We start from the raw sequence: 16,300 nt of genomic DNA, 5'->3' as shown, positions 1-16,300 counted from the left end.
ATTATCCTTCAGAAAGTTTAACAGGCAATTCACTGAAATTATACATCAGTGGGGAAAGTGTTTCATTTGATAGCAACAATAGTCCATACTTAGAACCTTGCTAGATAGATATAAAATATGCAATCTGTGGGCTGTTGTATAAGCCAATGGCATTGCTGTATCTTTATAAGCCTTCTAATCATGCCATGCTACCATAATTCTCAGTGTTTCAAAGATAGTCTCTAGGTCCTTCATTATCTATCTCTTCACACCTTCCAGAAACCATTTCCTACCTTTCCCTGGGCCACATTCCAACTGTTCCTCATATCCATATTTTTTCTCTGCCTCTACCTCAATTTGTCAAGCACTGAATTCATTGACCATGACAGTAGTTTGCTGTATAGTTTGAACCAAGTAGGTCAGAAACATGAAATATTTTGCTTCAAACTGATGGTTGTTTCCTCTTTTTTACTGGCATCCTGGATAGATCCCATTGCTTTCCAGGCTCTGTGAAATTAAAAAGTTAAAGCCAGCTTAGTGCAGCTTAAAATTTCAATCTCCTGGGGCACCTAGGTGGCTCAGTATGTTAAGTTTCTGCCTTCAGCTCAGGTCATGATCTCAGGGTCCTGGGATTGAGCCTCGCATCGTGCTCTCTGCTCAGCAGGGAGGCTGCTTCCCGCCGTCTCTACCTGCCTCTCTGCCTACTTGTGATCTCTCTCTCTGTCAAATAAATAAAATCTTTAAAAATTTTTTCAATCTCCTATTCAGCTTACTATTCTACTGTCGAGCTTAAACCATGGCCTAAGTTACCTGCAATAAAAGGGGAGAATGGCCAGTTTCCTCTATACCACCATCACTTTTCCTTACCGCTTCTGGGTCCCATTGTTTCCCGTTGGCCTGAGAAGTAGGAATGAAGGAAACTCAGCATATGTCTCCTATTAACTAGCATCTTCACGGTGTTCATGTATTTTATATAACAAGGAAACAAGCATAGACTTTTTGGAGGGTGTAAGTATAGGCTCTTTAAATGGTCTTTTAAAAGCTCTTCTGTCTTCCAAATTCTCTAACAAGGGAAACATGCCTAGTGACAATATCTTCAGGCCTCTTCACCATGGAGTACTCTTGCTCCTAGCAGTGTTTGTGCTAGACAACTCAAACATGGCTGCCTTTTTTAGTGTCTGCTTGACCTATGGAAATGCTACACCAAGCTTTAGGAACTACAGGCTACTCCCCCTCTTCACTCTGCCATCATTTCCAATTTCTTTTCTTACTTTGGTAGGCATAGAAAGCAAATAGAGCATTCAACTGCATAAGCAGAGTCCAAGTTGGTAGTTAGATGCCACTCCTATTTACTTAGAACTCCCAAACTCTACAAGTGATAGTGTTGGAACTTCCTTCACTTGCGTGGGGCAGAAAGATTGAAGTACCACTTTTCATTCCTCACTGATAAGTAAATGGAAGATGCCATCACACTGGGCCATGGATTCAGCCTGATTGTGATTCTTTTCAAACTCTTCATGGAGTTATAGAGTAAGCAGGCTTGGTGGAGTAATGAAGGAAGAGCCAGATTTCCCACCACCAGTAAAATTTTTAGAAAAGGCTTATTATTTCCATCTTTTAGAATGAGAGGAACTTAGGACTCAGTGTTTTCAGTTCAAGACTAAGAATAGCTTATGAGTCACGTAAGAGTCAAGAGGAAACAGCTAATCAAAATGGGTGAATGGACAAGGGAGATACAGGCTTTCCGTTGTGCCATAAATAAGTCATGGGAACAGAAGGTACAGCATAGGAAATATAGTCAATGGTATTATAGTAGTGTTGTATGGTAGCAGATGGTAGCTACACTTTGGGGAAAAATAGCATAACGTAAGTACAGACTTGTTGAATCACTTTGTTGTACCCCTGAAACTAAAGTAACAGAATGTGTCAACTGTACTTCAATAAAAAATGCTCTCAAATAATTCACCAAAATAATTCAGTCAAAATGAGTATTCTTATTTAGTATTTGAACAAATTACAACTTCTTGATAGGTGACAAAGGCAAGCTAAAAGGAAGTTGTTGCATTAATTTACTGGCCCACTGAAATTGAGACTCTAGAAAAATAGAACTTTTTGGTGAAGGTCATTCTGTGTGCACAGTGAGTGGGGCTGTTAAAATAATGCAGATTAGCGGGTTCTCTTTGGTCTCCATGTTAATTTCTCAAGAGCCACAGGAGTAGGATTTGGTTTTAGCACATGCCTTACAGGACTCCCACCCTCCACCCACTGCCCATGAGAACAGTGCTTACCTCGTTATTGTTCTATTTTGTGCAAGGTGGTATTCAAAGTCAGGCCAAATCATGCTCTCCCTCAAGCAGAAACTGCAAAAATTTGTAACTACTTTGCTTGCATCCGAATTTGAGAAATAGTTTTCTTGAGTTCATCTACTACTACTAAAATCACTGAAAGAAATGAAGCCTAATTGAACAATGGTTACCCTATTTCATGCTTAGGGAAAAGAAGCTAAGACAATTATGAAAGTCAAACTATTTTACATGTCTAGTATCAATGACAAATATTTATAAATAATAAACAATTTTTTACTACAAGGTGATCATAAGTCATATTCCATTTTTTAAATGAACTGACATTTCCTTTGTCCTAGAAATTTTAATGAACACAATTTAGAGAATCCCTAGATAATTCCTTGTCACAGAGCATGAATATTTTTGTTTGTGTCTGTGTTTGTTACCATAAGTTGCAGCAGAATGGGCAAGAATCTGCAATTATTGAGAAAATCCATAGTCTGGACTTCTGAAAAGCCAAGTGTCTCTCAAAATCTCAGCCCCCTAAAAAGAAGTCCTTTTTTTAAAGCTAGGGCTAATGAAAGGGTAAATTTTACAATGTTAAGCCTGGATCTTTTATGCAATTTACAAAGTAAAACTGAGAGCTCCCTTGGCCTGGCACATAATAAGCAACCAAGGAATATTTATCACATAATTGGATTAATAAAAAAGTTTGTAAAGATACTAAGACATTAAAGTGCATCTTTTGCACATTCATGCTTTCCATTCTGCAAGACTCATATCACTCTTACAGCCCTTCACAAGGGACTCCACAGCAAAGAGCATCCTGATGAGATCCTCCTCCACAATTAGATCCAGGCATCAGAAGTCTTCCCCCAGCTTTTTGCCAGAAAGCAAAAGCAAATAAAGTAAAACAATCTCACACACTTGTAAAAGAAGAAGCAAGGGGTGCCTGAGTGGCTCAGTGGGTTAAGCCTGTGCCTTTGGATCAGGTCAGGTTCTCAGGGTCCTGGGATCAAGCCTGGCATCGGGCTCTCTGCTCAACAGGGAGCTTTCTTCCCCCTCTGTCTCTCTGCCTGCCTCTGCCTACTTGTGATCTCTCTCTGTCAAATAAATAAATAAATAAATAAAATCTTTAAAAAAATAAAAATAAAAGAAGAAACAAAATAATGGCAAAATATCTCCTATTCCCAGCCCTACATCTCACAGATACCTGAAGAAAATTATTTTTGTGGCTTCGAACTAACTCATGCTATATAGGGAATAAAATTCTTCAGGTTTTTCAATTTCAAATTTAGCAAATTTTTCAATTTATATATATATATATATACACACACACACATACACATATATATATGAATTCTGTCAGTATAGACTATACTATATATGTATTGTTCAATTCTGCAAAATATTTTGTGCTTAATATGTATTTGCTGTTGGCTAAGAAGGTTAACTATAAGGAAATGTATATTTCTAATAATTGTCTCAGAGGGTCCTATTTTAATAATGAAATCACCCACATTCCTGACTCACTTGCAATCATGATCTTACCTATTATTAAATGAAATAAAAATGATTGTATTTTATAGAGCCTTTAATAAGTATAGCAAGGACATATAACTCCCTTAATGAATGATAATTTGTGAAACTTTATTAGGATAACATGTGAAATGGTTTTTTTTTTCTATTTTTAAGCCTGCGTTAATATTTAAATACATTTATTTTGGTTTAAATTCCCACTTCCTATTTCACATGAGAAATTTATTTACCAGAATGAAAAATCCATTCTTCCACAGTTTCTTAGCCATATGCTCTCTGATTTAAGTGTTTGTAATATTGGGACACAAAGGTTATTATTTTAAAAAATAGATATGTGAAAAACAAGTAATTTGCTATAGAGACAACCATCCATTGCTAACAAAAATCATTCAGTTTCTGATTTTATGCTCTAGAGTACTTTGAGGAAATAATAATAAATTTCCATGTATGTTGACTATCTTAACTTAGTTTTCCTTGAATTTTTCTGAAAACCATAATAACATTTTTTTCATTATGCTTTTTCCTTGGTAGCCACTATTAGGATTCCCTTTTTTACTTTTGTATTTTTGTTGTTGGGGGCCAGCCTCTCAATATTGTTGTAACTCTCCTCATATTTGCTCTTTTTGTCTAGTTATATGATTCATCTTACTGATAAAAGAGTTAGCTGAATACATGGTATAACATTTTAAAATAAAAGTTAAACTGTAATCTGGACCAGCAACGAAAATCCAAGTCTGAGTTAGGACTGCCTACCAACTCTGTTCAGTGAGATAGCACAGGTCAAGTGGCCAGAGGGTCCTAGAAAACCCACAGGTCTGGTCCCCCATCAGGATTTGCCTAACAAGGTGTTTAGAAATAGAAGACAGCTTACACCATGATTAGTTCAAAGAGTTCTGCAAGCTAAGATTGACATTAGGTCTTTTCATTCCCTGAGATAATTAAAAAAAAAAAAATCCATGTATTGGTCTTTCTTATTGACTGCCAGGCCAAGCAAAAAACCAACCTACCTGAGGTCAACTCTGACATCAACTCTTAGGTCATTTCATTTCTTTCAATCCATAGAGTCTCGTGAATAGAGAAGGTTAGATTTCTAAGTATAATTTTGAGGCTAGATATGTGGTTTAAAGTTATGCTGTGTTATTTCCTATTCAATTATATTAAAATTCTACAGGTGTGCACAGGAGAGTAGGCTGTTTTTGTCTTTAGCCAGATAAAGGACCAGATTTAAACAATGCCTGAGTAGGCAATTACTACATGGTGTGATTGGGAGGTTTCTGCAGCCACTTGTCATAATGGTGAAATTTTATCATTAGGGATCCATTTCTCTGGAGAAAGTCTTGCTAGGCTACAGAATTCTCTTGTACAATACAAACAATTCTGATTATAGCCATAAGCACTGTTAACTGAATTATGATGTGATATAACTCCTCATTGAAGTTTTGACTGAAGAAAGGGGAAATCATATTTGAATTAGATTATAGACCAAGGTCTTGGACACTGATTTGAATCGAGTATTTTACTAGAAGTAGACTAAAGTTTCCTGTAAGTAATGTTCCATCCTATTCTGACACTTCTATTTTTTAAATTTTTTCCCTATTCTGATACTTTTATTTTTTTATTCTGATACTTTTAATTCCAAGCACACATGCACAACACACCAAAATAAAACAAAAACACTGAAATTTTTTTTAAAAAGCCCAAACAGGGAAGACTTTACTCCAAAGGATGTGTCTGAGTGGTGATGACCTTTTTCCCAGTTTCTTTTCTGAATCCAATTTTTTGACTTCTTGAATGCTACTCCGTTTTCCTCACTAAAAAGCTTTGTTACACCATTCATTCAGACATGAACAAAAGTATTGGTCTCTTTTTCTAGGATCTGTTATTGAGCAATGAACAAGACATCCATAGTCTCTAATCTCATTGGCACTTAAAGTCTGAAATAGAGGGAAAAAATAATGGGAAATTGCAATATGATGTGATACATAGTGAGCCAGAAATATAAAGTACAAGAGAGAACATAGGGTGTCAGGAACAGCCACCTGGTGAGGGAGATATCCACATTTTTAAGGTAAGAACTAAAGGATAAATGTAAACTATCCCATTAAAGGAAGTTGGGGTGGAATTGCTCGAGGAAAAAGGAGTAGCATGTTTAAGGCCAAGTATCAAGAGGGACATAGCGTATACTGGGGAATGAAAAATAAAATTTCTCAGTAGCTTGGGCAAAGACTATGAAGGAATTTTAAATTAAAAAGTATTTCATCTATCCTCAGGAAAATAAATACTTACTACAGGAATTTAAGCAGGTAGCCATCATTTCATTTTAGAAAGAACACACTATAGCTCTGTTACAGATGGGTAATGATAGGGTAGGATACCAGCCAAGAACCTGTACTGTATTTGAGGCAAGGGCTGACAATTGCCCCAAGTAATGACAGTAGATAGGGGGAGAAGAGGACAGAATCAAGAAATATGAGGAAGTAGAAGAAAGGATTGTGAACTGATTGCCTGGTTTAGGACAAAATGATGAAGGACATGATAGAGGAAGAGGAAATATCCAGAATCATGCCTAATAAAGGCAGTGAATAATTGCTAGTCACTGAAATAGGGGGAAAAAAACAAAAAAACAGAGCAAGAGCAAAAGCAAGTTGGGGAGATGGAAAGTATATGAGAAGGGGAGCCAAAATGTGTCCATATTTGGTCATGCTATTGTTTTGGTTGCTGTGGATGTCCAAATAGAATTGTCAAGTAGGGCGATGCATATGCACTTATGGAGATCGAGGCGGAAATCTGGACCAGAGGCACAGAGTTGAGCGTTGTGAGGGAAAAAGAGCTAACTGAACCTGGAAGTGTGCGTGAAGTGAAAAGAAAGAAAACCTAAGGCAAAATCCTGAGGATGATTTACAATACAGGTAGAAATACTAAGAATGCCCTCCCCCTCATTTTGTAGTGCAAGACTTGCAACTCTTTTAGCTTTAGTCATAGTTGAGTAATGCTGTGTTCCAAATTGGCTTCATTAAAGAATAATGGCATTTCTAATACATTTTAAGCTAAAGAGCCCACTATATATTTTTAAAAATATTTTTTATTGAAAGAGAGTTGCCATACAGTGTTATGTTAGCTTCAGGTGTAGAGCATACTAATGTGACAACTGTGGCTATGACCCTCACAAGCAGGGTCATTTTTGAAATGCTCCTCATGGTCTTTGCAAAGGATAGTTCTCTCATACCAGATAATCATGTCTACATATCATATAATAAAGAAAAATACTTGCTATGATGCATAACTTAAGGGATTCTCAGTAAGTTGCTTGTCCCAGTCCTTGCTTGTAGAACTATTCTTCTAAAGGTGAACAGATCCTTGAAGGGAAACTGTGCAGTCTGCTCAGCATGCTATTTATATTTGGAAAGTGTTACATTATCCTAATCATACCTATAGTAACAATCAAAATTAATTGCAGCTATATTAGGATTACTTATTATTTGTTCCACTTCAGCAGTAACACAGATCCAATTGTACCAGTTATTTCCACATTCCAAATTGTGGGAGAAAATGGGGCAAAAAGCCCATGCAAAATGGGAAGAAATCGTATTTAAAATAAATCCATAACCAGATGGTTATCTGAAAATTTCTTTTTGAAAGGAGCTAATTCTGAACAGATTGTGTATGTGTCTCACTGGTGGAAGTGGATTATCCATCTTGAATTGGATTGTGATGACGATGACCCTATTCTAAGTAAACCAAATCTCTTGAACTATATAATGAGATCAGGAGGAACATTCGGCCTGAGAACGACAGATTGCAAAGACTGAGATGATTTCACTACGTTTTTTTTTCCCCCCAGCCTCTTTCCTTGATATACATAATTCTGTGGTTTTTGTCCTGCAGGGATTCCGGATCCTGTAGTTCTGTGTGCTAATTCTTATTTCTTATTCTTATTTTTGTTTTTTTAAGCAGAGCTGAATGAGTGGCAGGAAGCTACGAAATCTATCTTACAAAAAGGTGATTGTGGCAGTGTAGAATCTTCATTTACTTTGCAGCAGGATTGCAGAAAAACTATTGCGAGTAAACATTGAATCGCTTCCTTCTTCCTTCTTTTCTTTAGGCCGTGAGGAGGCAAAAGTTGCTAGAGCAGAGTATCCAGTCGGCCCAGGAGATTGAAAAATCCTTGCACTTAATTCAGGAGTCCCTCTCCTCCATTGACAAGCAATTGGCTGCTTATATTGCTGACAAAGTGGACGCAGCTCAGGTGCCTCAAGAAGCCCAGGCAAGTAGACTGGGAATGAGATACCGTTACTTGGTGTGTTATTGGAACAGGACAGTGCTGAATTTCTAAGTTAAAATTTATCTGATTAACTAATTTGACTGTTTGGAAGTAAGAGGGAAAAAGAGCTCTAGGTTAGTACTCTAAGATTTATATCTCAAAGTATGTAATGGAGGAATTTGAAATAGAGACACTTACCAGGCAGGGCAATTGCATTTGGAAGTCTGCTGTTAATCAGTATTTTCAAACTATACTTAAGCTAGAGGGAAACCTTAAGAAGGTAAATTGTAAAGAAGGTATTTGTAAGGTGCCATTAAAAATGCAGGCTCAAGTATTTTATTATTAGCTCATATTTTTTATTTTGGAATTTTAAGTCATGATCTCTATATAGTTCTACATGTGATGTGTGGTAAGTAGTTGATAGCAAACTGAGATGTAAATTTGCATTTATTATAAATAATCATACTACATGTACTCACATGTACTCACACTATGTTCAGTCCAAATTATGAAATGTGCTAAACCAGTTTTTCCAAGAATGAGAGTTAAAATAGTAATGAAAATCAATCTAAGTTGATTTTATACTGAATAAATTGAGGCTATATCTAAATTACCTCTCACTTTGGGAAGTATTTTTTATAATGCTATATTTCTATTTAAAAAAAAACTTTAAATATATGTAAAGTATCATAGTTATTATTTGTTTCAATATCTTTGGAATTTTCTGAAAGTAAGGTAATAAAACTACTTTTCAAATAATAGGTACAAATTAAGAACCCTGTAACCATGGATAACTCAGAGCAGTATATTAGGATTTGAGGGACATTAGAAGGTTATCTACCCATCCCAAGGGCCCTCTTACCACTAATTGGTGGAAATGCCTGAATGTTTTCATTTTAAAATGAATTTTTGGATTAAGTATTGGATTTAGGGATCATGGTTACAGTGCAATTATAGTGCACTGAATCATAGTTAAATTGGTGCCCAGAGCACCATTGGGCACAGTAGCATGAGGCAGTTTACCATATTGTCAAAGTCTGATCAGGAAAGTCCCTGAGAACACGGGACTGGGTACAGGTGGTTTTGATAGGCTTACAAAGTCCAGGGCACAAGGTTTCCACATTGAACATTGCAATAGGGCATAAAGAAAGTGTAGTTCATGGGAATCCTGGTGATAGCATCCTCATGATAGTTTTTCAGTGGGACAAGTATAAATCATAAATGGGAGATGATCGCAAACACTGTCAAGGATTTTAAGCTCCCCTGGTATATGCACTTATTCAAGCTTACATTAGTCTTCCTAAGACTGTCCCAATTTGAGTCACGCAGAAAACTTTATAGGCATTTAGAAAAATGCATGACAGGAATGGGAAATTATAATTGAGTTGAGAGAGCTTCATGATTATAAACTAAAGGCAGAATAGAATTGTTTCTTTTTTTAATTCAGTGACATAAACTAGGCAGAATGTTTGATTAAAGACTGCTCATAAATTTCTGAATATAATTAAGGAAAACTTGGAACAGTATAAATATTAAATATTAAAATTGAACATTTGTACTATAAAATATATAGTTTTTTAAGGCTCACAGAATAAAAGTATGAGTAGCAATATGAAAGTATGAGATAGGCAATAGCTATTATTGTCTTAGAATCAAAGGAGAACTTTTAGGGAAAAAAGTAACTTGTTTAATTGAAAAGGTTGTGGACCCTGAGTGTTCTCTTTTGTTAAGATAGGAATACAGGATTCCATAAACAAGAATACAACACACTAGTTTTTTTTTTTTTTTTCTTTTCAACTCCCCATTCTTCATTTCTTTTGTTTTTTTTTTTGTTTTTTTTTTGTTTTTTTTTAGTGGTAGAAGTTTCATTTTATTTATTTTTTCAGTGTAACAGTATTCATTCTTTTTGCACAACACCCAGTGCTCCATGCAAAACGTGCCCTCCCCATTACCCACCACCTGTTCCCCCAACCTCCCACCCCTGACCCTTCAAAACCCTCAGGTTGCCCCAACCTCCCACCCCTGACCCTTCAAAACCCTCAGGTTGTTTTTCAGAGTCCATAGTCTCTTATGGTTCGCCTCCCCTCCCCAATATCCATAGCCCGCTCCCCCTCTCCCAATCCCACCTCCCCCCAGCAACCCCCAGTTTGTTTTGTGAGATTAAGAGTCATTTATGGTTTGTCTCCCTCCCAATCCCATGCTCCACGTCACTCGGCATCAGGGAAATACAAATCAAAACCACAATGAGATATCACCTCACACCAGTCAGAATGGCTAAAAATTAACAAGTCAGGAAATGACAGATGCTGGCGAGGATGTGGAGAAAGGGGAACCCTCCTCCACTGTTGGTGGGAATGCAAGCTGGTGCAACCACTCTGGAAAACAGCATGGAGGTTCCTCAAAATGTTGAAAATAGAACTACCCTATGACCCAGCAATTGCATTACTGGGTATTTACCCTAAAGATACAAACATAGTGATCCGAAGGGGCACGTGTACCCGAATGTTTATAGCAGCAATGTCTACAATAGCCAGACTATGGAAAGAACCTAGATGTCCATCAACAGATGAATAGATCAAGAAGATGTGGTATATATACACAATGGAATACTATGCAGCCATCAAAAGAAATGAAATCATGCCATTTGCGACGACGTGGATGGAACTAGAGCGTATCATGCTTAGTGAAATAAGTCAATCAGAGAAAGACAACTATCATATGATCTCCCTGATATGAGGACATGGAGAAGCAACATGGGGGGGTAGGGGAATAGGAGAAGAGTAAATGAAACACACTAGTTTTTAATACCATAATATAAAGTGTTTTGTTTGGTTTTGTCAAATAAAAAAGCTCCAGCAAAAATGTTTTTAATTACAACAGTTCAAATTGCTTGCAAATAACAGTACACAAGTCAATTAAGACATTTCAAATCTACTTTAAAAAAAGGACTTTAGAGCACTAACAAGCTCAAATCCATTTTCCGTGCATTTCTTGTTGCACCTGCATTTTTAAGATAATTCTTGACTTTGAATTCCCCAGCTGATAATATATAATACTGAAAAATGCAGGCCACCCAAAAGGTATTGAAACATTCTTCCCCAAGATTTTATTTTTTAAGATGACAGCAAGTTAATTGTTTCCTGGAACAGAGTTATCAGGTACTCAGATTTGCTTAAAGGATTACATTTCCTGAAGTTCAATTTGAATCTCTCTCAAAAGAAACAAGTAGAGAGTAAAGAGGTTGTTTGTGAAGTAAGAACATAAGCCAAGTTTGTCAGACAAAGAAGTCCTTTAAGGGTGCCACCAAAATGACATTTTTAAAGTGTATATCATAGGGACTAACTTTCATGGTCTGTACTAAAACAAAACAACTTGTTTCTTTAAATTTCCATCAAGGTTCACTGTTAATTAAAAGATTAGGTGGACTTAGCTTTCCCTTCTCAGAAATAGAGTGCTTGTCTTAGTATATCACTGAGAAGCCAGACAAACAAAGCGAATGCCATTACCATATTTGGTCATCTTAAATACTGTGCTCTGATTTCCTGTCACACACTGGCCCCATAGATTTGTGGATGTCTGACTCCACCGTGTGGTGCACTCACAGTTTTGCTTCTAAATTTAAATCTGTTACTAGAGCCTTCTTTTTCTGCCTTTCAAGACTGAGATTCTCAGGAATAGCAAATTCTCAGTATTATGAACATATATGCAATGTGTGTAAATTTCCAACAGGTATGTTCTTATTATTTATGAAAGTAGACGTAGATGAAGATTGTTCCTTGCTTTCCATTTGCCTTTTGTAACCATAGGGCAGAAATGAGCTCCCCACTACCTCATTGTGTTCATTGATTCATTCTCTGTTATGATTACAGAACTGGGCCTTCTGATTTTAAATTAGATTAAAAATATTTGCTATTTTATTTAGTAGTATGAGCTCGTAAGGAGTAAAGTCTAACCTTTTAGACAATAAGGCTATATATGTGAGGATATCAGAGCATACAGTGACTGGAGTATTTTATTTCAGTCAGTAATACTTAAAACAAAATTTTAGAACGTACGACCACAGCATCAACTCCCCAACACGAGGCCATTTAAAGTGAGATTTTTATTAAAGTACAAAATTAAGATAACATCTTACTGATTCACCTAGAATAAAGCAAATGGGAGGAACTCTTCTAGATAGAGAAAATTATCTTCTAGGTACAGAAATCAGAAACTTAAGAACTCTTTTAAAAATAGTATGATTAAAATATAAAAACCAATGAGTGTTTCTTTAAGAACAGTTTTACACTATAAAATCAAATTATATAACTGCGAAGCAACACATAGCATGAATATAGTTATTTACTCCTTAAGTGTCCTGCAGAACATACTGAAAGACAGATTTAGTTTTAGCCCCTACGATCTGGAAGAAAAACCGAAGTTCCCAGGGTGTGCCCCACACTAGTCACGTCAGAATCTCTTGGTGTGTGTGGGGGTACTCAGTCGTCAGAATTATTGGAAATTCTCCCTAGTGTTCTTACATGTGGCAAAGGTTGAAAATGACTTTGGAGAGTTCATTCTTGGTCATGGCTGAAATGCTCCACAGTCTTTTTCTCACATCACAGTTCTCACCACTTACTCTTTGATATTCACACCTATGACATTGTCATGATTTCACTGGGAGTTGGGATGACTTTCTCTTCTATTTTGATTGTCCCCTTACTCTCATGGGAAATGAATGGAGGTAGAAAACATAGTTGAGAATTCCTGCAGAAATGAATTAATTCAGGCAAATAGAATTTTCAGCATGGCTGTTTAAAAAGATGAATTTGGCTAGGTTTTCTTATTTTCCTCTTCTATATCCCCTAATTCCACATATCTTAATTTGCCAATCACCTTGGATGTGCCTCTCAGTCATTCTGGGAGCCAAGATAATCATGTGCAAATAACCACCTTAAGGTCTGTGATTCTTAAAATTGCAAAGATATTTCAGTCTACAGCTTTCCTTTCCAAATATACCAATAATTTCATAATTTTGAAATCTCCAGCATGTAAGAAAAATCCAATGTGGCTACCTGTTGAAATGTTCTGTATCACAAAATGTTGATGATGCACAGTTTATTATAGAGAATATTATGGTGTCACTAAAATTACCACAAGAAGCAGTGGGCTGCCTAGCGTTGATTGCAGTAGCTCAACATTCTGTTTCTTTTGTCCTGAAGATTCTTTTTTTTTTTTAAGATTTTATTTATTTATTTGACAGGCAGAGATCACAAGTAGGCAGAGAAGCAGGCAGAGAGAGGAGGAAGCATACTCCCTGCGGAGCAGAGAGCCCAATGCTGGGCTCCATACCAGGACCCTGAGATCATGACCTGAGCCGAAGGCAGTGGCTTAATCCACTGAGCTACCCAGGCACCCCTGTCCTGAAGATTCTTGATCCCATCTTTTGCAACATCATTTCCCACATAGTAGATTTATGTGCATGAGTAGAGGGGAAAAAAAGCGAATTAGGAAATAAGTTATCATCAAAGGAGAAGTCCTCATAATAATAGAGAAAGTGCTCCTACATTTTTTTCATTAATCTGGGACTTTCAGGTACCCCAGGTCCACTATAGACTGAATTTCTTCCTTCCATCTCTTTTTCCAACCCATTGGCAGTGTGGCTAAAACTTAGTGTCAACAAATAGAAAAGAGGGACCATTTTTTTTTTAACTAAAGAAAGCTGTTAATTTAAGCTGACTGCATTAGCCACACATCAAAACAATTTGTAATTGAGGTCTTCTTGTGTTTACTGAAGCTAAATCTTATAACTTAGTTGAAATATATTTGGCCATTTTTAAATGTAAGCATTCCAAACTATCAAAATCAGTGGCTTAAAAAATAAAAATCTAAATTCAGATTTTGGTCTATCAGATTAAGCTTACGATTTCATTATAGAACAAAAAAGACTTTTATAGTGTAAATAAGCACATTTGGGTGCTAAACGACTCAGAACAGTCAAACTTTACAGCCTACTTCACTGATTTATGAATTAGACAGTATAAGCCCTCATAGCAGAATTCATTCAGGATTTATGTGATAATGGAATAATTTAACCATAGAAAGAGAATATGAAGATCTATTACAGACATTTGGGTTCTAATGTTAAACCCCACATAGGTGTGGCAGAAATCTTTTCTTTTCTTTTTACTTAGCAATATAAATATGATGGTTAACACAACACGATTAATTTTAAATCATTCTAACATTGCAATGCTACCTGTGTGTGTTACCGTATAGAGCTAATTACTCCTGAATTTGTAATGACTGTTTCCATTTCAGTATGTTTAGTAGTGTGGGAAATAATTGCAAGCAAGTGCTACAGAAGATATAAAAGATTAGAAATATACCACACCTCACTGACTATATTTTGAAAAATGGCATAGTATCGTGTCCTCACAGGATGTATAATGAAAAAGAAATGGAAGTCTTTCTCATATTATAAATTCAAAATTGTACATCTTAATTCTGCAGTTCAGTTACAGCATCCAGTTGTGAGAAACTACACATTCTAAATACAAAAGGTGAGGCTAGCTGTGTCATGCTACAGTCGCAGTGAAAACTCTTGAAGCACTGATATTTTGAGGCAACTTAGATTGGAACTATTTTTTTCTGTTGTTTTTTTTTTCTTATATAAATAGATATTTATTCCCAGAATAGCTGACCATGAAGTTATAAATCTAAAATGCACACCCAGGTAACCCTTGGTGTCACATACACTGTTGTAGTTTCCTTGAAGCATTTATGAATATCTGAAACTGCCTTGTTTATTTTTTTTCCCAAAACAATTCTATTTTATTTATTTTTTTCAGCGTAACAGTATTCATTCTTTTTGCACAACACCCAGTGCTCCATGCAAAACGTGCCCTCCCCATTACCCACCACCTGTTCCCCCAACCTCCCACCCTAGTTTTGTTGTTGTTGTTTTCCCTGTTGACCTCAATTACCTTCCTACCAAATGTCAGTTTGTAAAAGATCAGGACTGCCTAGCAGATTTTCAATAAGTATTTGGTGAATTTATTCAATTCCACAAAGATTTACCACATTTAGTCACTAAATATGTACCAGACAATTGTGCTAGGAGCTTTTTTTCTTTTAAAGTGGACAAGCCCCAAATGATTTTACCGTCTTGCCATAAGATAGCAGGAAAGATGAAAATCAAAGAATTGTTGACCAGTCAAGTTTACCATAATCATCAAAAACCATTTTTAAAATGAGACTTAATGGCATCATGACAAAAAAATAGTTATGTGACAATATCTTGTCATAGTACTTTATGATACTGCTAAGTTTTGGAACTTCAGGACACTTTAGAAATACTTTGAGGAGTATACAATAAAATTTTTCATGTGAAAAGAAGTGATTAGTGCAAAGTCAATATTCCAGCCTTTCCAGGGATTTCAGTCTTTTCAAGGTCTGTACCATGTGAATGATGACTACTTTCAAAGCATCTGCCTTCTTTTCTTTGATCATTACTGTAATTTAATGAGGTAGGTAAGTCAAATACTTAAGCTTAAGAAAATATTTGAAAGTTAGATTATTGATTAAAGCTGGGGATGGGCGTAGGGAGTTACTGAAAATGAACACACAGGATCATTTGAGGGAGCTATGTTGTGCAAAAAGAATGAATACTGTTACGCTGAAAAAAATAAATAAATAAAGAATTTGCACGTGGAGGAAAAAAAAAAAAAAAAAGAAATGTTCTATAAATCAAATCATGACTAATGGTTGTGCAGCTTTAAATTTACTAAAATTTCTTGAATTGTGCATTTATTGAATTATATGGTAGATAAACTATACCTTGATAAAGCTGATTTTAAAAGAAACTATGTAATAAAGAATATCTCAGATAGCATATTAAAAAGCAATTTCAGGGGCAGCACCTGGGTGGCTTAGTCAGTTAACTGTCTGCTTTGGCTCAGGTCATGATCCCAAAGTCTTGAGATTGAGCCTCCCTCGGGTTCCCTGCTCAATGGCGAATCTGTTTGTCCCTATCCCTCTTTGTCTGCCTCTCCCCTTGCTCATGCTCTCTCTCACTTGTTCTGTCTCTCAAATAAATAAATAAAATCTTTAAAAAAATAATTTCAGATTACCATCAACTTTTTTAGTCCATTGTTTAAATACATAGTCAAGGGTGAAATGTGAAGTATTTTGTTAAATAACGTGGAATTAACTTAAATGGTGGCTATTTATCATTGACCATCCTGGGGTCCACTGT

At 36.1% G+C, this 16,300-nt stretch overlaps 1 protein-coding gene across 9 annotated transcripts in view; it reads left to right on the top strand.

Annotated features, from left to right (window-relative positions):
* The window catches only part of DMD (dystrophin), a 2,324,635-nt gene that overhangs the window by 965,751 nt on the left and 1,342,584 nt on the right, over positions 1–16,300 (top strand). For all 9 annotated transcript variants that reach the window (XM_045994540.1, XM_045994546.1, XM_045994545.1 and 6 more), the window contains exon 30: positions 7,906–8,067. In XM_045994540.1, coding sequence (XP_045850496.1) covers positions 7,906–8,067 — 162 coding nt within the window. The remainder of the gene's footprint in view (positions 1–7,905; positions 8,068–16,300) is intronic.

This window comes from Meles meles, chromosome X (genome assembly GCF_922984935.1).
Source record: "Meles meles chromosome X, mMelMel3.1 paternal haplotype, whole genome shotgun sequence".
Lineage (NCBI taxonomy): Eukaryota > Metazoa > Chordata > Mammalia > Carnivora > Mustelidae > Meles > Meles meles.
The sequence above is the reverse complement of the archived record's forward strand: the minus strand, read 5'-3'. Positions and strand labels throughout refer to the sequence as shown.